The 19,955-nt window shown below is 37.1% G+C and overlaps 1 protein-coding gene across 1 annotated transcript in view; it reads right to left on the bottom strand.

Moving 5' to 3' along the window:
- The window catches only part of DNAH7 (dynein axonemal heavy chain 7), a 226,933-nt gene that overhangs the window by 36,356 nt on the left and 170,622 nt on the right, over positions 1–19,955 (bottom strand). Inside the window, exons 52-55 of the mRNA XM_041737735.1 lie at positions 14,131–14,257; positions 12,653–12,847; positions 9,874–9,966; positions 1,847–2,023 (exon numbers count right to left, since the gene is read on the bottom strand). Coding sequence (XP_041593669.1) covers positions 1,847–2,023; positions 9,874–9,966; positions 12,653–12,847; positions 14,131–14,257 — 592 coding nt within the window. The remainder of the gene's footprint in view (positions 1–1,846; positions 2,024–9,873; positions 9,967–12,652; positions 12,848–14,130; positions 14,258–19,955) is intronic.

A 19,955-nucleotide genomic window follows, 5' to 3' on the forward strand; every position in this document is an offset into this window, starting at 1 on the left:
GCATCCCTCAAAGGTCTAAATATAACATATGCAACCCTATAAAATTCTTACTGATTAAGAATCTTATAAATACTCAGATCGAAAGCAAATCAGCTCATATTGGAAACGGTCATGGCAATATATGGAAAATTCTCTAGGGTCTTTGATTGTTGAGCTATGGAAAAGAAAAAAAAATTAAGAACACTTTCAACGTGAGAAAACAGGAGATGAAAGGACCCTGGCTGTTATGCAGCAACTCCTAAAATCCGGAGCCCAGAAGAAAACTATGAACAGATAGATGAACTTGTCCTGTTTCCTCCACATCTTTGAATAATTCTGTATTAATTTGGCCAGTGTATTGAGCTTAGAGAAAAAAATATATTAGCCCCTAAGTCCTATTTAAAAGTTTCTTTAAAGAATTCTGTGGGAATGTTTGTCTGGAATGTATTTCTACTGTAGCCTGATTCATCTGCAGCTTCTGCGACTCCCTGGGATCTTTCTCTCTCGAGCAGTCATCACTGCGATGCCTCTTTGGAAGAGGCCTCCAGTTATGGTCTCAGGCTGCCTCTGAACGTCCACGGCTCATCAACATTAGTGGGTAGAAGCATCAGGAAACAAAAAACAGAGCCAGCTACTACTGTTTCTGGAAGAAGTGGGGATAGCAGGTGAAGACGATGCACTGAGCAGGCCTACTCAGGGCCTAGGGAGTCATCACGTTGTACAACATGGGAAGAAAAATGGGGAGGATGTAGGAAGATCTCAAGCAGTTGAAAAGGTCATGTTGATTTGGAGAGGGTGAGTCCCACCTAAAATGAATTCTTCTGGCATCCACACCACTTCCACTCTGGTCCTTCCTACCATTGCTCTTCCTGGCCTTCTAGCAGCAACCCCCCTGACTAATGCCCTGCTTCCATTCTGCACACAGATAAGTTCTCCTCACTCCAGCCAAGATGGGCTTTAGAAACTATGGATCACCTCGTGTCACTTTGCTGCTTGAAACCCTGCCACATAATCCCACTGTATTCAAAGAGCTGTGCGGCCTTTAAGAAGTCACCCAACCTTCCCATGCATTGGTGGCCCTCTCTACACAATGGAGATGCCACCATTTACCGCAGAGGATTACTTCAAGAAATAGAAGAGAAATGTGCATTACAAGGTCTGGCCAAATTAACAGTACGTGTAAAGCACAATACAAGTGGTGCTGGTGGTTTTAGAAACATCAGTATTACTTCCACAAAATGTTACTTTGATTAGACCAAAATGGGAAAAAGTCAACCTGACAATGTCCAGTCACCTGTTTATGAAGATTTTCTTATTCTAGGTTGAATGACATAAGAAAATTTGCAGTAAATTCATTTGAATAATTTTTAAAGCCTTGAGATAAAAATATTAGAATGCATTCTAACCTGGTAAAGTCACTGTAATAGAGGATTGTCCTGGAAAGTCAAGAGAGTCTCCCCATAGAGACTGGAGATGTGGCAGGATCAGAGGGGGTGCCTCCCGGCGTCGCTACTCAGGCTTGAATTTATTAAATCAACCCAAGCTCTTGTACTGATGTCATAATGTCAGAGTCCCTTGGTCCCTCCAAAATAAAAATAAGGGGCACCCAGGCCAAATTCTGGTTTTATAATCTGGATATGGAGAATTATTTTTATTGTCCGTGCTGCCATCTAAATAGCATTTTCTTGAGATTCTGTCAACTTTTGGACCTCCCAGTCCTTTCAAGACCTAAGTGAGTGATAAAATGTTACCTTTCCCTCCCCCACTTAGGATAAGCAAGTTTGTTTTGGAAAACATTTAGTTGGAAAATACTATATTGATCCACTTTTCTAATATCCGATAACCTCATCTATTTTAAGGTACCTACCTGGTCATCAGCAAATTTTAGAAGGGCAGCCATGGGATCCGCTCCAGGAGAGAGCACAAAAATCAGTGGTGAACAGCAGTTGCTATCTCCAAATGCCTTGGATAAATCAAAGGGGGGTGGTTCAATGAACGCACGCCCCAGTCTGTTGGTTATAAATTCTTGCAGCATTGGAATAACCTAGGAAGGACCAGAATATATTGGGAAGAATATTCCAACTTGCTTACAAATTTCAAAGTTCAGATTCAAAGATAATTTGAAACAAAGGACTCTGGCTCCATTAGTGTAGCTATTTGCTAAATGTTGGTGGAGGATCAAAGCACCACTTTCTGTAAGAAGAGTCTTTTAAGATAGAAAAAAAAAATGATAAATTATTTAAATAATGAAAGATGAGCATTAGTGACACCAGAATTCAAAGGCATTTTTCTTCCCTTCAGTGAGCATTCAACATGTGGTGATGAATATAAGAAACCTCAACTCTTAAGTTTTAAAATACTACATTCTCGGAGTCCAGAACTCAAACATAGAAATTTGAGAGTGATTGATATAGTACTGGACCATCAAGAAGGAATCAATACGGCTGGAAACGAAACAGAAAGAAAGCAAAAAAGAAAAGTAGCATGAAAGAGAAACAGGCTATACGCCCGAGAAAGGGACCAAACTACATTGCATGGATTTCTGGATACGTGCCTGCCCACTTTCTGGGAGCACATGGGAGAGAGAGCACCACTCTGGCCCAGAGCCCCCTGGCAGGCGTTTATGGGGACATGGAATTTTATTCATTAATGTGACTGATATACAACCTTCAATACATCCCTCATCCCTCCCTCTTTCTTTAAAAATCTGTCTGTCTACCTACCTACCTACCTATTTATTTAAGAAAGAAAGAGAGAGAGGGAGGGAGCGAGAGCAGGAGCAGAGGATCTCAAGCAGATGCCCTCCTGAGCCTGGAGCGGGGCTCAATCTCACCACCTCAAGATCATGACCTGAGCTGAAACCTGGTTGCTTAGCCAACTGAGCCACCCAGGCACCCCTTTCCTTCCCTCTTTCTAAAGAAGAGTCTACACCTTTTTTTTTTTTTTTTAATGATTTGATTGATTTATTTAAGAGATAGAGAGCGTGAGCAGAGGGAGGGGCAGGGGAAGAGACAGAGAAGCAGACTCCCCACCGAGCAGGGAGCCCTACCCTGGGCTGGATCCCAAGACCCTGAGACCATAACCTGAGCCAAAGGCAGACACTTAGAGTACGGAGCCACCCAGGAGCCCTGGGTCTATGCCTACAAATCTGGACGATGGCTCCCAGCTGATCATGACTCAGAGGTGAGGCACACAAGTGATAAAGATGGATTTAACAAGCTGGTATCCCTCTACCTGGGTAACAACTTATGTAAACATATTCCAGGAAGAGGAGTAATGGAGTAACAGGAACCCACAGGATTTTTTGAAGGCCCCAGCATCACTCTAACTGGGTACCTGCATATACCCAAGGATGGAATCGTGAGTACACAGCACGCTCCAAATTAGGTCGTCAGTTCCACCAACCTGCATCCTTCCTGAACGTGGAGCATACTGCAAGAGCAATCTCCAGATACCAAGTATCTCAAAATGGTAGTCTCTTCTGGAAAAAGTTACAAGTATTTCCAAACTTTAACCATGCATTCTCCGGAACATCTGTTCACACAGGGTTTGTAAGTCAAAAATCACTGCCAGGTCACAGTGTCCATCCCAGTGTGGATGAGTGTGTGTGACAAAGGGTGTGAGGGCGGGGAGCTGGGAGACAGTGAAGGAGTATCTGGGCTTACGTTAGATTTCTAAATCCCTCCCCAATATTTCTCTAGGTTCATTCAAATACAGAAAATATATGGAAAAGCAACAACAAGCATATAAGCAGCGTGTTGGCGAGGATCTGCCTACCAGGGTGACTCAAGAATTCTTTGCACACAGTTGATATATACCGAACAATGAATGGATAAAAACTCGGGATGCCTCTTTTTGTGAAGGTGAGATTCTAATCATAGAAATTTTAGTCAAAAATCACAGTGTAATAATTCACCCATACAAAATGTTTCATTCCTACGTAAGTTATTTCATGTTTCAGGTATTTTGAACGTGCACAGATGTCAAGCTTATTGCAAGAAACTAAAAATACTCTGTCTATCCCAGGCCTTGTCTTGGCCTTTCTCCTTATTTTTTTTTCCCCAAGGTTGGTCTTTTCTCACTACATTTAAAAAACCAAGAGCAACTAACAGAAGAAAATGAAAATTTTTGCTAATTTGCAAAAACTCTCATCTCCTCCCAGGGCTGACTTCTTCACTAAGTTGTAGTTTGACGAACAAAAGCACGTGGCTTTTAAGTGCATGATTTTACTTTCAGCAAGTTTGAGTTCCAAGTGTTCCCTTCTGTTCTGGGGGTGGTTCAGGCTGCTGTCAGCCGCTGCTCCTGTGCAGACATGGCTGGACGACCCTCAGCGCCCGACCTGGTCAGGGGTGCACACGTTGGCGCGAGTGCAAATTTCAGTGTCTTGTTTTTAATTTTAACCTGAGCAAGGCTTACGTTCTCCCAAGACCAAACTGTGACTCCCCAGGTAGATGAAGCTGTGCTTGCTGTTCAGTTTGCAAGGCAGCAGAATTGGGTTTGCTTCTGCAAGCTGATTCTGCTAGCATGAGGTCTGTAAAATGAAATCTGTCAGTAACAAAAATTACAGACTAATTGAGGCAACCATCTTCCCCAAGGCAGGAAAGAAGTTTATGGTCTTCCATTTATGTTTTTCTATGGATTGCAAATTCCTATGGGATTTATTTAAGGTCAGAGAAACATATGCCCTTATACTTGACAAGTTTCTTAGTGAAAGCTGATTAATTTGCTTTCTGTGTACAGTTCAGAAGAAGAGAACGGTGGCCAGAAGCTCTTCATTTTGTGAATGGGCTCAAAACACTGCACACCTTAGTATTTATCCCCTTGATGTTTCTTGTATCAATAAAACACAATAAAATACTAAATTCTACATGAAAGTGTGAGCCCATCTCATTTTTTTCCTACTGGTGATTGAATGAGCATCCTTTACATTTTTCTAAACTAGAACGTTAGAGAACCTGGCATGTGTGGCTTCTTACCACTGAGTGGAATTCGATTTGAGAAGGGAGCAGTGGAAAGGAGACAAAAAAAAATTGTGCTGCCAAATAATGTCAACTGCACCCTAGAGATAAAACAACCGTTGATCTTCCTGCTGGGTATCTGTAGTTACTCATGACTTGGAGAATTCAAGGAAATAAAAATCTACACAGCACGAGCCCAAATCGTAGCCTCGTATAGCACTGTTTCTTTCTCCAGTAGGCTAGTGCCATGGCACCTTGGAAAACTGCTCTTTTAAAAGTATAATAGTCTTTTAATTACTGTTGGATCCCATTAGCTAGTATTTTGGTGAGAATTTTGGCACCCATGTTCATCAGGGATATTGGTCTGTAAATCTCCTTTTCAGTGGGGGCTTTGTCTGGTTTTGGGGTCAAGATAATGCTGGCTTCCTAGAGTTTGGAAGTTTTCCTTCCATTTCTATTTTTTTTGAAATAGCTTCAGAAGAATAGGTATTAAATTCCTCTTTAAGTGTTTCATAGAATCACCCAGCCCTGGACTCCTATTTGTTGGGAGATTTTTGATGAATGCTTCAATTTCCTTGCTGGTTATGGGTCTTTGCAGGTTTTCAATTTCTTCCTGTTTCAGTTTTGGTAGTTTATAAATCTCTAGGGATGCACCCATTTCTTCCAGATTGCCTAATTTGTTGGCACAAAGCTGCTCATAATATGTTCTTTCTTTTAAGATTTTATTTATTTATTCATGAAAGACACAGAGAGAGGCAGAAAGACAGGCAGAGGGAGAAGCAGACTCCATGCAGGGATCCTGATGCAGGACTTGATCCCCGGACCAGGATCACGCCCTGAGAGGAAGGCAGATGCTCAGCTCCCCAGGCGTTCCTCATAACATGTTCTTATAATTGTATTTCTTCAGTGTTGGTTGTGGTCTCTCCTCTTTCATTTATGATTTTATTTATTTGGGTCCTTTCCTACCGGTGATTTAATGAGCATCCCTTACATTTTCTTTTTGGCAAGTCTGGTCAGAAGTTTATCAGTCTTATTGTTTCAAGAACCAGCTCTTAGTTTCATTGATCTGTTCTTGTGTTCTTTTGGTTTCTATTTCACTGATTTCTGCTCTAATCTTTATTATTTCTCTCTCCTGCTGGGTTTAGGCCTTATTTGTTGTTCTTTCTCCAGCCTCTTTAGCTGTAAGGTTAGGTTGTGTATTTGAGACCTTTCTTGTTTTTTGAGATAGGCCTGTATTGTTATATACTTTCCTCTTAGGACTGCCTTTGCTGCATCCCAAAGCTTTTGAACAGTTGTGCTTTCATTTTCATTTGTTTCCATGAATTTTTTTAATTTTTAATTTCCTAGTTGACCCATTCATTTTTTAGCAGGATGCTCTTTAACCTCCATGTATTTGAGTTCTTCCCAAATTTCCTCTTGAGATTGAGTTGCAGTTTCAAAGAATTGTGGTCTGAAAACACGCAGGGAATGATCCCAATCTTTTGGTACTGGTTGAGACCTGATTTGGGACCCAGTATGTGATCTATTCTGGAGAATGTTCCATGCACACTCAAGAAGAATGTGTATTCTGTTGTTTTAGGATGGAATGCTCTGAATATATCTGTGAAGTCCATCTGTTCCAGTGTGTCATTCAAAGCCCTGTTTCGTCGATCTGCTGCTTAGACGATCTGTCCCAATTGCACCACTAGGTGCAGATGTAGTGATCCTACGGGGCACCCGCACCCCAGCATTTACAGTAGCAATGTCCAAATAGTGAACTCTGGAAAGAGCCCAGATGTCCATCGACAAATGAATGGATAAAGATGTGGAATGTGATACTACTCAGCCATCAAAAAAATGAAATCTTGCCATTTCCAATGATGTGGATGAAACTAGAGGATATTATGCTAAGTGAAATAAGTCAATCAGAGAAAGACAATTATCATATGATCTCACCCATATGTGGAATTTAAGAAACAAAACAGTATCATAGGGAAAGAGAAGGAAGAGTAAAACAAGATGAAATCAGAGAGGAAGGCAAACCATAAGAGACTCTTAATCATAGGACTCAAGCCATAGAGACTCTTAATCAGTTTGTTTCCTTCATCGTAGGAAACAAACTGAAGGTCGCTGGAGGGGAAGTGGTTGGGGAACAGGGTAACTGGGTGCTGGGCATTAAGGAGGGCATGTCATGTCATGAGCCCTGGGTGTTATATAAGACTGATGAATCAATGACCTCTACCTCTGAAACAAATAATACATTATATGTTAATCAATTGAATTTAAATAAAGTTTTTAAAAAGTATAATAGCCATATATTAGTTTAAAAATATATACAGATTCCAAAATCAACAATTTACCACTAGAACTTGGAGAACCTGGTAACAGCAAGATTGAAAGGTTTGAGGTTGCTAGTAATAGAACATACTAATAATTTTTTACATTAAGGATTATAGGTGTGATTGTATAAATAATAGTAATTAATCACCTAAGTTAAATTGAATTATGCTGCAGTAGCAAACATTTCCAGATCTCGGTGACTTCATACAACAAAAATCTTATTTCTTATCCCTGCAAAGTCATGTGGGTGTGTGGGCAACACACTTCCTGTGCTGGTTCAGTGTCCCCAGCCTGCTTGTGGCACTTAAATATCAAATGTGATTCCACAATTTTGATGTCAGGGAGAGCACCCTGGAGAATCTCATGCTGCCAGTTAAATGCTTTTACCCTGACACTTCTCACATTTTATTGGCCAAAGCGAGGTTTATGGCCAGAGTCCTTCACTTTGTATGTGTGCAAAGGGGGAGAACTGGAAATAATAGTGAATAGCATTAATGTCTACACTCATCCAGCTACCCGAGGAAAACTCTAAAAGAGAGATGGAAACATATAGGGCAAAGTTAGAAGATAAGGTGCCAAAGTATTGGATAAAGTAGCAATGAAAAGTATGAATTGATTTAAAAACAGAAACAGGGATTCCTGAGTGGCTCAGTTGGTTAAGCATCTGCCTTGGCTCATGATCCCTGGGTCTGGCCTCCAGGGCAGGGGCAGGGGGGGAGGGGGGGGCGATGGGGATAGGAGGAGTCAGAGGGCGGTCCCTGCTACTGAACAGGGTCTGCTTCTCCCTCTCCCTCTGTTCTGAATACACCCTTTTCCTCTCTCACACACATGATCTCTCTCTCAAATAAAGAAAATTTAAAAATAAATAAATAAAAAATAAAAACAAAAACATACAAACAAAAACCCCTTAGCTTGAAGATCTAACTCCTCATCTCCCTCAAATACCTTTAAAAAGAGAATGAATAAGTAATATTTGATCTTTTTGGTAGCTCAACGTATATTTTCAGATTAAGACACCAAATTTTGTAAAACGTAAGAGTAGGGAAAAATATCTATAGGTGAAAAACTTAATATAAAATGGGAACAGAAGCTTCTTTGTTTTTTTCAAATCCTGAGGAGAGAAGATTGGAGGTCCATGCAGAATCATTTTAGTAGAATGGTCTTCGGTAGAAAGCCAAAACCTTCGAAAATTTTAATAAAAGGGTTTAAAAGAGAAAGCCGTATTAGGAAAGAGTGTGAAATATTTCATATTCTTCCAAATTTAATACTTGCAGGGCAAGTTTGCAGGGCAAACTTCTAAGGTTCATCACTAAAATTTCAGTGGCAGTTCATTTTGAAAGGGCTACCAAGGCACAAAATGTTTCATTAGTTTAATAAGGATTCCTGAAAAATTGTGGCTACTCCCAACACCCAAGAGCAGGACAACATTAGGACTTTCACGGGCCCTAGGCACCTTGTGTGTCCTTCACCCGTGAAAAAATACTAAAAATTATATTTTACAATTGTTTTAGTATAATTACTAGCATAATACAGACTGGATTATTTTTTCTAATTTTAAAAGGAATTAAAACATTTTCACACCTAGAAGTATCATAGGCTCTAGGCACAATGACCAACTGACTCTTGGGCTCAGGCTAACATCGCGCAGACAAGACAAACAAGAATTGCATTATGTCCACTGAAGAGACTATGGCTTACAGAGGAAAGAACTCATCCACCCCAGTTACCACAGATGCATGTAAAAACTTTTAAAAATAAATTGCTTTCACCACCTAAATTCTGGATTTTTGTTGTTAGGATGGAATTACTGTCTTAAATTCCCTAGCAACTCAAATTGTGAACATAGTAAGTTATGAAATCTTTATGTATTACTTTTACTTGAGTAGTAACAGAGGACAATTAGGATATTTCTTCAACTTATTCTCAACATACCTAATATCTACATTTTTTTCAGAGTATACATATATCTCTGTGGATACAGGTCATTATATGTAAGTCAGTAGTTTGATTTTTTTAAAAATAGAGTATAATTATGCAAATGAGAATGTCACCAAGTACTGAAATTTGCTGACATGATAGGTCAGCTGATTCATTGGTTATATACTTTATCATTTTTAAGAGATTAAAATGAACAGTATTGACATTTTCCTTTGTAGTCAGCAGTGATGAATGTCTTAAAAACAATATTCTACTAGCTTTCCAATGGCCAACAAAGAACTATCTGTAAGACAGCATTTAAAAAGAGCCAGAAATTCTACTATAGCTGCTAGGTACTAACATTACTGACTAATATCATCAAAATAATGAGAATAAAGATGAGATTACAGCATGTAAGGAATTGGGGAAGCACAAATTAAAAGGAAGAATCATAAAATAAATAAAACTATAAAATATAACCTGGCCAGTTACTGACTTAGTGTGGCTTTAATGATGTACATACTTCTTGAAAAATGACTGCATTTGGAAGAAGTGGGATTAGTTCCCCCAGGCTCCTCCACTTCCCCTGTGATTATATAAGGAAATTCCAGCTGGCAGGGCTGGAATGGTGGGGGCGGGGTGGTGGGTGCGGAGGGTGGAGGCTGGAATCACTGAGCTGCTTTCAAAAGCCCACACTTACCTTGTCTGGCCTCAAGCAACGAATGATAAGCATCCTTTGAAACTCATTTGCTTTATCTTCCCAATTTTCAGGAAAAACCTCATGATGTGGTTCCTAAAATTACAGTAGATATAATTCAGTGTTATTTTAGAGATTATTTCTAAAGAGAAGAGCCTTTTGACTTAGAAGCGAATTTTTAGAGAAAGCATAAAATGACTAAATGAAATCAAGAATACTCATGTAAATTTTATTAGGCTAGGGTAAAGTTATGAAATAAGGAATGATAAGAAAATTTAAAACACCACAAAGGAATCAAAACTAGGACACGAATTAAGCAGGTTAATGTCAATATGAATACTAATCATTAGACAAAATGAAACCTGTTATTAAAAAATGTGCATATGGAGTTTTCCCATTATTTCTCCAAAGGCATTTTAAAAACTACCATCATCATCTATTTATAAAAAATAAATATTTATTACAAAGGAAGCAAGAAAGGCATTATACTTAAATTTATTCTATTTCCTGTTTTGAACAATGTTTTGGTGTCTTTCTTATAAAGGTATATTTGAAACTGTATATAGTAACAAGCAGCCAAAAGAGAGAACTATTAAAAATATACAAGAAGAGAAGCATTAAGGTCCCAGGAAGGGTAAACTCAAAAAAAAGTGGGGGGAGCTTTTTTAATTTTAAAATTGTAAGAAAGGCTATGTGGTATCTCATATTAGAAACCTCCAAGCTTGTCTTTTCCAGTTTGGGGCCATTATAAATAATGCTGCTATGAATATATTTGCACAGGTGTTTTTGTGGGATTTATTTTCATTTCTCTTGAATAAATATATGAGTGAAATTTCTAGGTTAAAAGGATTGGTGATGGGCAGCCCAGGTGGCTCAACGGTTTAGTACCGCCTTCAGCCCAGGGCCTGATCCTGGGGATTCAGAGTCGAGTTCCATGTCAGGCTCCCTGCATGGAGCTTGCTTCTCCCTCTGCCTGTGTCTCTGTGCCTCTCTCTCTCTCTCTCTCTCATAAATAAATAAAAATTTAAAAATAAAAAAAATCTCCAAGCTTCATTCAGCATAGTGAATAAAATTTCTATTTGAAATTAAATTAAGTACTCACAAAACATATTTGTCTGTAGGAAATATATTTTTATTATTAATAGGGAGAAGTCCAAAAGAGATCCGTCCAAAATATTTACATTTATGTATAGATACAATCTGTCACGTATAATACAAGTAGGTAACCAAATAAAAATGTTCTTCACATATCTCACTCTTTCCTTCCCCTTCCCATCTTCCTCAAAGACAGCTCTTGCATATTAAACCCAAGAAAGCAGGAATAAAGAAGTAGAAAAAATAATTGCAAATTGATAAAATATTAGCCCTTGTGCTAAAAAATAAAATAAAATAAAAAAAATTGAAGACAGGCAACAATTTCTACATGTTCCAGAAGGGAAATTGTTTTACATTTTGTGTTGACTATAATAGTCTCCAATTAGCAAGATAGGATTCCATGAAAAATTGTTGGAGCACTATTAGCTTTCCCTTCTGAAGGGGAGGTGGAAATTTTCTTCTATCCAAGGTTCTTCTAGCTAGAGTACAAATCAAATTTAAGTGAAACAGATTAACAGGAGCAAAAAACCCCAAAGTTTGATTACATGTACATGGAGGCCCAATAATGAAATGGAGACTTAAAGAAAGGATCAAGGCAAGTAGCTTTTATACCTTCCAGACTAATAAGAGACCATAAATCTGTGAGAAATTGACAGGGAAAAAAAAAAAATTAACTTTGGGAATTTCAGTTAGTAGGGAATTCTGAACAGAATTCGGGCTAGGGGAGTAAATTAGTAAAAAGCAACAAGCCTTGTTGATACAGCTTTCTAAGCTCTAAATTTCTGGTCTCTGGTGATTAGGATGTGTTTTTACCTTCTGGTAGAGGGAGAGGACCTTTCACATGGGACATGTATTTCCTGTTCTCAGGGGGACTGAGGGTCCTTCTTGCACAGGCTGTCACTTAAGTAACTTTAATTCAAAATAATCCATATGCCAAAGTGGTGCATTTTGGGTAGCTTCTCCTTGATCCCTACACCTCATGTCAAATGACAAAAATGTTTACTAGCTAATACCTTGCATTCTAGCTTATATCTGTATTTATAACCTGCGTTCAGAAAATCTAAATAATAACTCTTTTGTAAACATTTTTTTAAAAGATTTATTTATTTTAGGGAGAGAGAGAGCATGAGCTGAAAGGGCACTGGAAGAGGGAGAGAGAATCTCAAGTAGACTTCACACTGAGTGTGGAGCCCAATCCCACGACCCAAAGATCATGCCCTGAGCTGAAACAAAGAGTTGGACACTCAATCAACTGTGTCACTCAGGCACCCCTGTAAAAAATTTGGCACCCCCAAACATGGGGCTCAAACTTACAACCCCAAGATCAAAAGTCACATGCTCTACTCACTGAACCAGCCAGGTGCCTCTCTTTTGTAAGCTTTTTAACTCTCCTGCTACTATGATTGCATAGTCTAAATTGTTAATAAATAAAAACCTGGCATTGGAAATCAAAAAGAATATTTTAAGGAACATGCACTCCACACAATTCAAGGATTTAAACAGAAGTTCAGAAGAAAACCACCAACTTAGAAGGTGGGGATAATATAAATCTAAACCTTGATTTCAACATCTGACCAGTTGTTTAAAGCTTACTTAAATTTTGTTTTTATTCAAAGATAAGAATAAATTATTTGCATTATTTTCTCCATTTAAAAACTTTGGAATAAGCAAGAGGGTTAAAACATACCAAACTATCATACACTTTTTTCCATCCATCCTTTAAGTGCATAAACTCCCTACGAATGGTTTTGAAAGAAGGTAAATCATCTAGTCGACATATTTCATCCCATGATTTTTGGGGAAGCCACGTGCAAGGGTTGGCATGAGGATTATCCAACCCAATGCCACCAGTCAGCAGAAATCTCCACTCGGCTTTATTAATCTTTGGAAAACAAAGTAGCATGAAGAGTCAGAAATGAATTCATTACATACATAAGAAATTTAAACCATTTTCAAAGAATTGGCTGTTGATTTTTCAGTCCTAGGTATGGTTCTTGTGAAATTCTATATTGACTGGTATAGCAGCTCAGTACTTATTCATAAGAAACCAATCCATTCATTATAACCAGCTTTCAAAATAGTTCCATTGTAGATAGCTATTTTTTTGATAATGCTCCTCCAGAATTATTAATCTAAACATAAAAGTTTCACTAATCTAAACACAAAAATTCTGAGTATATGTTTTTTTCTCAAATGTCCGCTTAGAGTTTTACAGGCTCTAAACATTGTGGGAAGACAGGAGGGAGAGGCGGGTGGGTGGTGGTATCAGCAAAACAAGTGAACGGACCTGGGAGACACTGGCTTCCAGTATGAAATGAGTAAGTCACAGTAATAAAAGGTACAGCATCAAGAATATAGTCAATGGTACTGAAATAGCATGATGTGGTGGCAGATGGTAGTCACACTTGGCTGTATAGAACTGATGAGTCACTATGTGGTGCGCTTGAAACTAAAGTAATATTGTGTGTCAACTATACTCAATAAATAAAAATAAAAATGAATAAAATAAAAATTTTAGGAAGACAACATCATCAATCTGTCATATTTTCAACTATTTTTCATAAAATATAATGAGGTACTGCTACAAAACTTTTGCAGGAAACTCAAGAATAAAGCCTCTACTCCTTCAGAATTTGACCAATGCATCACCTAATGAAATCAATGAATCTTAAACACCTAGGGGAATTAAAATAGTGAATTTACACAGTACCTCTCTTTTATTCTTACAGTGCTTCTTATATTTTAATTGAACAGATTTGAAATATAACAAAAATTTATGAAAGGTATTGTTAAGCCCAAATGGTTAGCATTGACTAATTTGCATAAGTTCTTAAAAACATTACCATTTATATGATTACTTGGTGTAAATTTATCAACATGTTTAGTACATTTATAAGCAGACCTATATGTGATTCTAATAGAAACTATTTTAAACTAAAACATGCATAAATTTAAGTAATAATTACAGAGTGAACTTTGCTTTATTTTTCACCTCCGTAAAATTCAGTCTAGTTTTGAGGTCTTGCTTTAACCATAATTATTGTTTAACTATTTACAACCCTTTTGTATGTATACACACAAATACACACACACACACACACACTCAAATTAGTAAATTAGCAAATCCATGTTATTCTTTTTTCTAAAAATTTTACCAGTACTGACCGCACGTTCATGTAGTAGCAGGTTTATAGTAAGACAAAAGGAAAAGAGTAGCTTATCCTTCTCAAAGAGTGATCGGCAGACATTAACATACAGGGAGTAAGTAAAGTGATCCTTGAGAATTTGAAGCCTACAGGTCAACAGAAAGACAAGGGAATAAATAAAAATGCATTATACCTTAAAGAAAATGCCTTTAAGGAAACCTATTGTAAACCATTTAGATGTATATCCTTCTAATAAGCTTTCTGGCCAATTACCCCCAAAACAATCAAGGATCATCATTAACTAGGTGCACCAATTTGAGAGCTATGCAATGTAGAAACACTTCAGTAGAATTGCATTTTACTGTTGATTGATTTTTTAAAGAAAATCTTTCTTTTGGATAAAAGTCAATGCATGGTACATTAATCTATTTTAAAGATTTGTGGACTATTTTTAGCTATAAAGAATTTCTTGGGATAAAATTTGATTTTCTTATTCTGCAGATGCTTCCAAACATTCTATATTATATACTAAATTAATAGCTTCTTTATTAAATTAACATTTGTAGTGTGCTACTCTGCTCACAAATCTATAAAAGCTGGAGAAAGCACAAAACTTGATAAACTACATGTTTATTTACCACATTGACGGAAACATGGAAATATGAATAATCACAATATTTGTAACTAACAACTTTCTATTAAGTGCTAACATACGTTTTCTGTATTCATAGCAATTCCTTATGTGAATATAATACTTTAAGCATTTTCATTTAATTATGTCATAAGGAAAATAAACTTCATCATTGAAATATTTCTAGGTTATAATAGTGGTAATAGAAATGAACAGTTGGCTGAAAACCTTTGCAGAGAGCTAATGATTGACAATGGCCCAAACTAAGCAGATTAATTTAACTGAAGGAAAAATTAGTATAGTTTGATTTTGGCTAAGCAAAATTCTACCAATGTTTCTTAATGTGTCTTGAAAGAATAATCTATCAGTACCACCATATCTTGGCTATTTTCAGACTGATATCCTAGGCTACCGAACATCTCAGCTCTATTTTTTTCCTTACTTGTCTGTTCTTTAATTATTTTGTCCCCTGCCAGCATTCTCATTAAAAAAAAAAAATACAACAAATTGATGTATTTTATTTCTAGTTGAGAAAACCCTCTGAAAAAGGGCTTGGTAGAGAGGGCTTTGAAACTAGTTGCTGAAATATAGTTGAATTCTCTGAAGATTTAAAATAATCATACTATTCTTGTCCCTATTTTTATGCTAATCATGGTCTTTTCACACTCGGCATTTAATTTGTCTCATCTGTAACAGTGCAATTAATACAGGGTAGCTCAGATTTGGTCTTTCTAAAATAAAATAAAAATGCACCTTAAAACAAATTTCCGCTTATAGAGAGGAAGATTGAGGGGAAAATTATAAGGGTCACTGGTATTAGAAATTCAAGTTCAGACTCATTAGTGGTAAAAATGTAGATTAAAATACAATTTTTTAATAATCTGTTACAGTGAAAAAGTAGATAAAAATGATCATTTTCAATGCTGATGCATGAGACAGGGTTATAAGATCATTTGTGTCACTCCAATAGAGTTGTATATTTGAATAACTATCCAAGGTTCTGAAAGAAGTAACTACCTTTGTCCTAATTTGGGGGTTCTAGCCTATAGAAATAATTAACAATGTGGATGTTTTTATTTATTGTAATATTATTTATAATTTGAAAGCTGGAGATTACTTTTGAATCTTACAATAAGAAAATTATGGCACATTCATAAAATGGTGTATTGTGCAACCACTAAAAATTATGTTTCAGAAGAGTCTTTAATAACATGGGAAAAATTATCTTGATAGAGGTGGAAGGAAAAGAAAAAGGAAACTGTGCATGTGTGTGTATACACTTACATAGTTTTCTGAGAGAGATTTTACTTTGGTCCCTGTAACAAAGCTATATCTTTGTTAGATTTTTGTTTCTGTACTTATGTGTTTTTTTGCTACAGGTATTTATTTTACTAATTAAAAATTTGATAAAAAAAAAACAGGTGATCCAAATTACGATGGCTATTTCACAGTATACATATTTATATATATGGCTATGTCATAGCAGTCATAATATATGTTCCGTATAATAGTTAAGTAAGAATTATTATGAATAAAAATATTAGAAGGTAAACAAAAATGAAATATGTTTCCGTAAAAGGAAATAAGAGATAATTTTACTAGTTGCTATAAGTTTATACCATTAAACACCATCAGTTCATCCTACCTACCCCCTCCTCCTGGCAACCACCATTTTACTGTTGTTGTTTTTTGTTTTTAGAGGTATGAATTTTTTTCTGATTCCACATATAAGGGGTATCCACAGTACTTTTCTTTTTCTGATTTATCTTGGTTAGCACAGTGTGGTAACCAATGTTACCATATATACATATATACAATATATATATATGACATATTGATGTGTATACAATGTCAATGTCAATCAATGTCACAAATGGCAGACCATGTACATGCAGGAGAATGAAAATAGACACCCATAGCATGCCACTTATAAAAATCAACTCCCAATGGGTCAAAGATGTAAACTTAAGACCTGATACCTTAAAACTCCTAGAAGAAAACATAGGGAAGAAACCTATCAATGTTGATTCCAGCAATGATTTTCTTGAACATGACACCAAAAGCACAAACATAAGCAAAAATCAATAAATGGGACTAATTCAAACCCAAAAGCTTCTGCACAGCAAAAGAAACAATTAACTAAATAGTGCCAAGAAATAAACCTATGCTTATATGGGCAATTAATCTGTGACAAAGGAGGCAAAAATACACAACGGGGGAAAAGACAGTCTTTTCAACTAACGGTGCTGGGAAAACTGGACAGCGACTTGTAGAAGAATGAAACTGGGCCATTTTCTTACACCAAAAGTAAACTCATAATGGATTAAAGATCTCAATGTGAGACCTGGAACCATAAAACTAGAAGAAAACAGGCAGTAATTTCTTTCATATTGGCCTTAGCAACATTTTTCCAGATATGTCTCCTTGGGCAAGGGAAACCAAACCAAAAATGAACTATTAGGACTACAGAAATTAAAAAAAATAAACAAAGAATGAAGCACAGTGAAGACAGCTATCATCAACACAAAAAGGCAGCCCAGTGAACGGGAGAAGTTACGCACATATGATACGTCTGATGAGGGATTACTATGCAAAATATATAAACAACTTATACAGCTTAAAACCAAAAACCCAAATAACCTGATTAAAAATAGGCAGAGGATCTGAACAGACATTTTTCCAAAGACATACAGATGTCAAACAGACACATGAAAAGATGCTCAACATCACTAATCACCCAGGAAACGCAAATCAAAACCACAATGAGGTATCACTGGGCACTTTTCAGCATAACTAGAATCAGAAAAATAAGAAGTGTTGGTAAGGATGTAGAACAAAAGGAACCCTGTGCCCTGCTGATGGGAATGTAGAGTGGCACAGCCACTGTGGAAAACAGTAAGGAAGTTCCTCAAAAACCTTAAAATAAAAATTTTAAAATAGTAATTCCACTATTAGGTATTTACCCAAAGAAAATGAAAACAGTAATTTGAAAAGATATATACACCTCTATGTTTACTGCTGCATTATTTACAAGAGCCAAGATATAGAAGCAACCCAAGTGCTTATTGACGGATGGATGGATAGAGAAAATGGGGGGTATACATATAGATACAATGGACTATTCCTCAGCCATAGAAAAGAATGAGCTCTTGCCATTTGTAATGACATGGAGGGACCTAGAGGATATGATGCTAAGTGAAATAAGTTGGACAAAGACAGATACCATAAGATTTTACTCTTATGTGGAATCTAAAAAACAAACCAAACAAACAAAATGCAGAAACAGACCCATAAATACAGAGAAGTGATGGTTGCCAGAGGGGAGGGTGTTGGGAGGATGGGCAAAATGGGTGAAGGGGAGTGGGAGATACAGGTTTCCAGTTATGGAATGAGTAAGTCATGGGAATAAAAGGTACCGCATAGGGAGTAAGTCAGTGGCATTGCAACAGCGTTGTACGGTGACAGATGGGAGCTACACTCGCGGTGAGCACTACATCTAGAGAAACCGAATCACTGTGTTGTACACCTGAAACTAATGCAACATTGTGTGTTAACTACACTTCAAAACGAGCAAACAAAAAAAACCCCAAAGGAAAACAAAACAAAGGGCAACCATGAGAGAAAATTTTTGCAAACCGTATGTCAGATTAAGAATTAAGGTGCAAAATATACAAAGAGCTAGCAATAACACAAAAACAATCTGACTTAAAAATGGGCAGAAGACCTGAATAGACATTTTCCTAAAGAGGACATCAGAATAGGTAACAGGCACGTGAAAAGCTGCTCAGCATCACTAATTACCAGGGAAATGCAGATCAACACCACGAGAGATCACCTCCCCTCCTAACAGAAGGCAAGAGATAATAGGTGGTGGCCAGGACGTGGGAAAAGGGAATGCCTCCACAAATCACGTGTGGTTCTCCTCTGGCTCAAGCCAGTTTGCTAGCACAGATGGTCACTTCAATTAGCAGATAAATTTGGGATGAGATTTCTGCCTTTTTGCAGTCTCTTAGTGGACTGCCTGTGATGTGCAACACATTCTGGTTTAATGGTACCGCATGATAAACGTGTCCCTTTCTCTACTACCTTTGTAAGGAAAATTTCTGGGTTGAGAAAATATTTTGCTTGGATACTTCTGCAACAATATACCAGCACAATGGAAGTGAATAAACCACTGCACTACACAAAACACTATGAATTTCACAAATGAAACGTTGAGTATAAGATGCCAGACAAACAAGCGCACACACTGTGATCCCATTCATGAAGATCTGCTACAACAGGCAAAACTAATTTATGGTGTTGGAAATCAGGACCGACTTTAGCTTGGTGGAGGAGGTTCGGTTAGTTTCTAGAAGGGGACACAAAGTGGGGTTTCTGGGCTGTCGGTAACCTTCTGGGTCTTGATCCAGGTGCTAGTTACACAGGTTTGCTCAGTCATGAAAGTTGAGCAAATACTCTGATTTCTGCATGCTTCTGAGTGTATACTAACAATTTCTGTGAAAGTTTTCAAATATGCTTTCCTATTTACTCTTTAGTTGGTTCCAGAATTATACTTTCAGGCTCACTAGAGTCATGAATGGGATTTTCACTGTATTAAAATTAAGGGATTTTAAGTAAAAAAGACACATTTTATTTTCTAGATTTCATCCTAATCTCGTATCTGGGTAAAAGGATTTGATTTTCCATAAATCATAAGGGACTATAGTCATAGTTATGAAGAAACATGTCATATGTGTGGATGAGTTCTAATTTGATGAAACAAGTCATAATAAAGGAACCAATAATTAGTTGTAAAGCAAAAAATTTTTCTGATTTTTAACTCTTGTATATAAAACATGTCTTTAAGCAGCAGAGCAAAGAAATTTTCTTCTCTAGATTCCAGCAAATACCTTTTTTTTTTTTTTTTTTTTTTTTTAGGATTTTATTTATTTATTCATGAGAGACAGAGAGAGAGAGGTAGAGACACAGGAGAGGGAGAAGCAGGCTCCACGCTGGGAGTCCTATGTGGGACTCCATCCCGGGACTCCAGGATCATGCCCTGACCTGAAGGCAGACACTCAACAACTGAGCCACCCAGGCGTCCGTCCAGCAAATATTTCAATTTAAAAGTACTTAAGATGATAATATTTGGGTGACCTGGTTTTAAAAAGGTAGAGAAAAAGAACTGCAGTGAAAAACAAAACATTGTTTGCTATTGTGGCTCCATGTGA

The sequence above is a fragment of the Vulpes lagopus genome, chromosome 22 (assembly GCF_018345385.1).
Source record: "Vulpes lagopus strain Blue_001 chromosome 22, ASM1834538v1, whole genome shotgun sequence".
Classification (NCBI taxonomy): Eukaryota; Metazoa; Chordata; class Mammalia; order Carnivora; family Canidae; genus Vulpes; species Vulpes lagopus.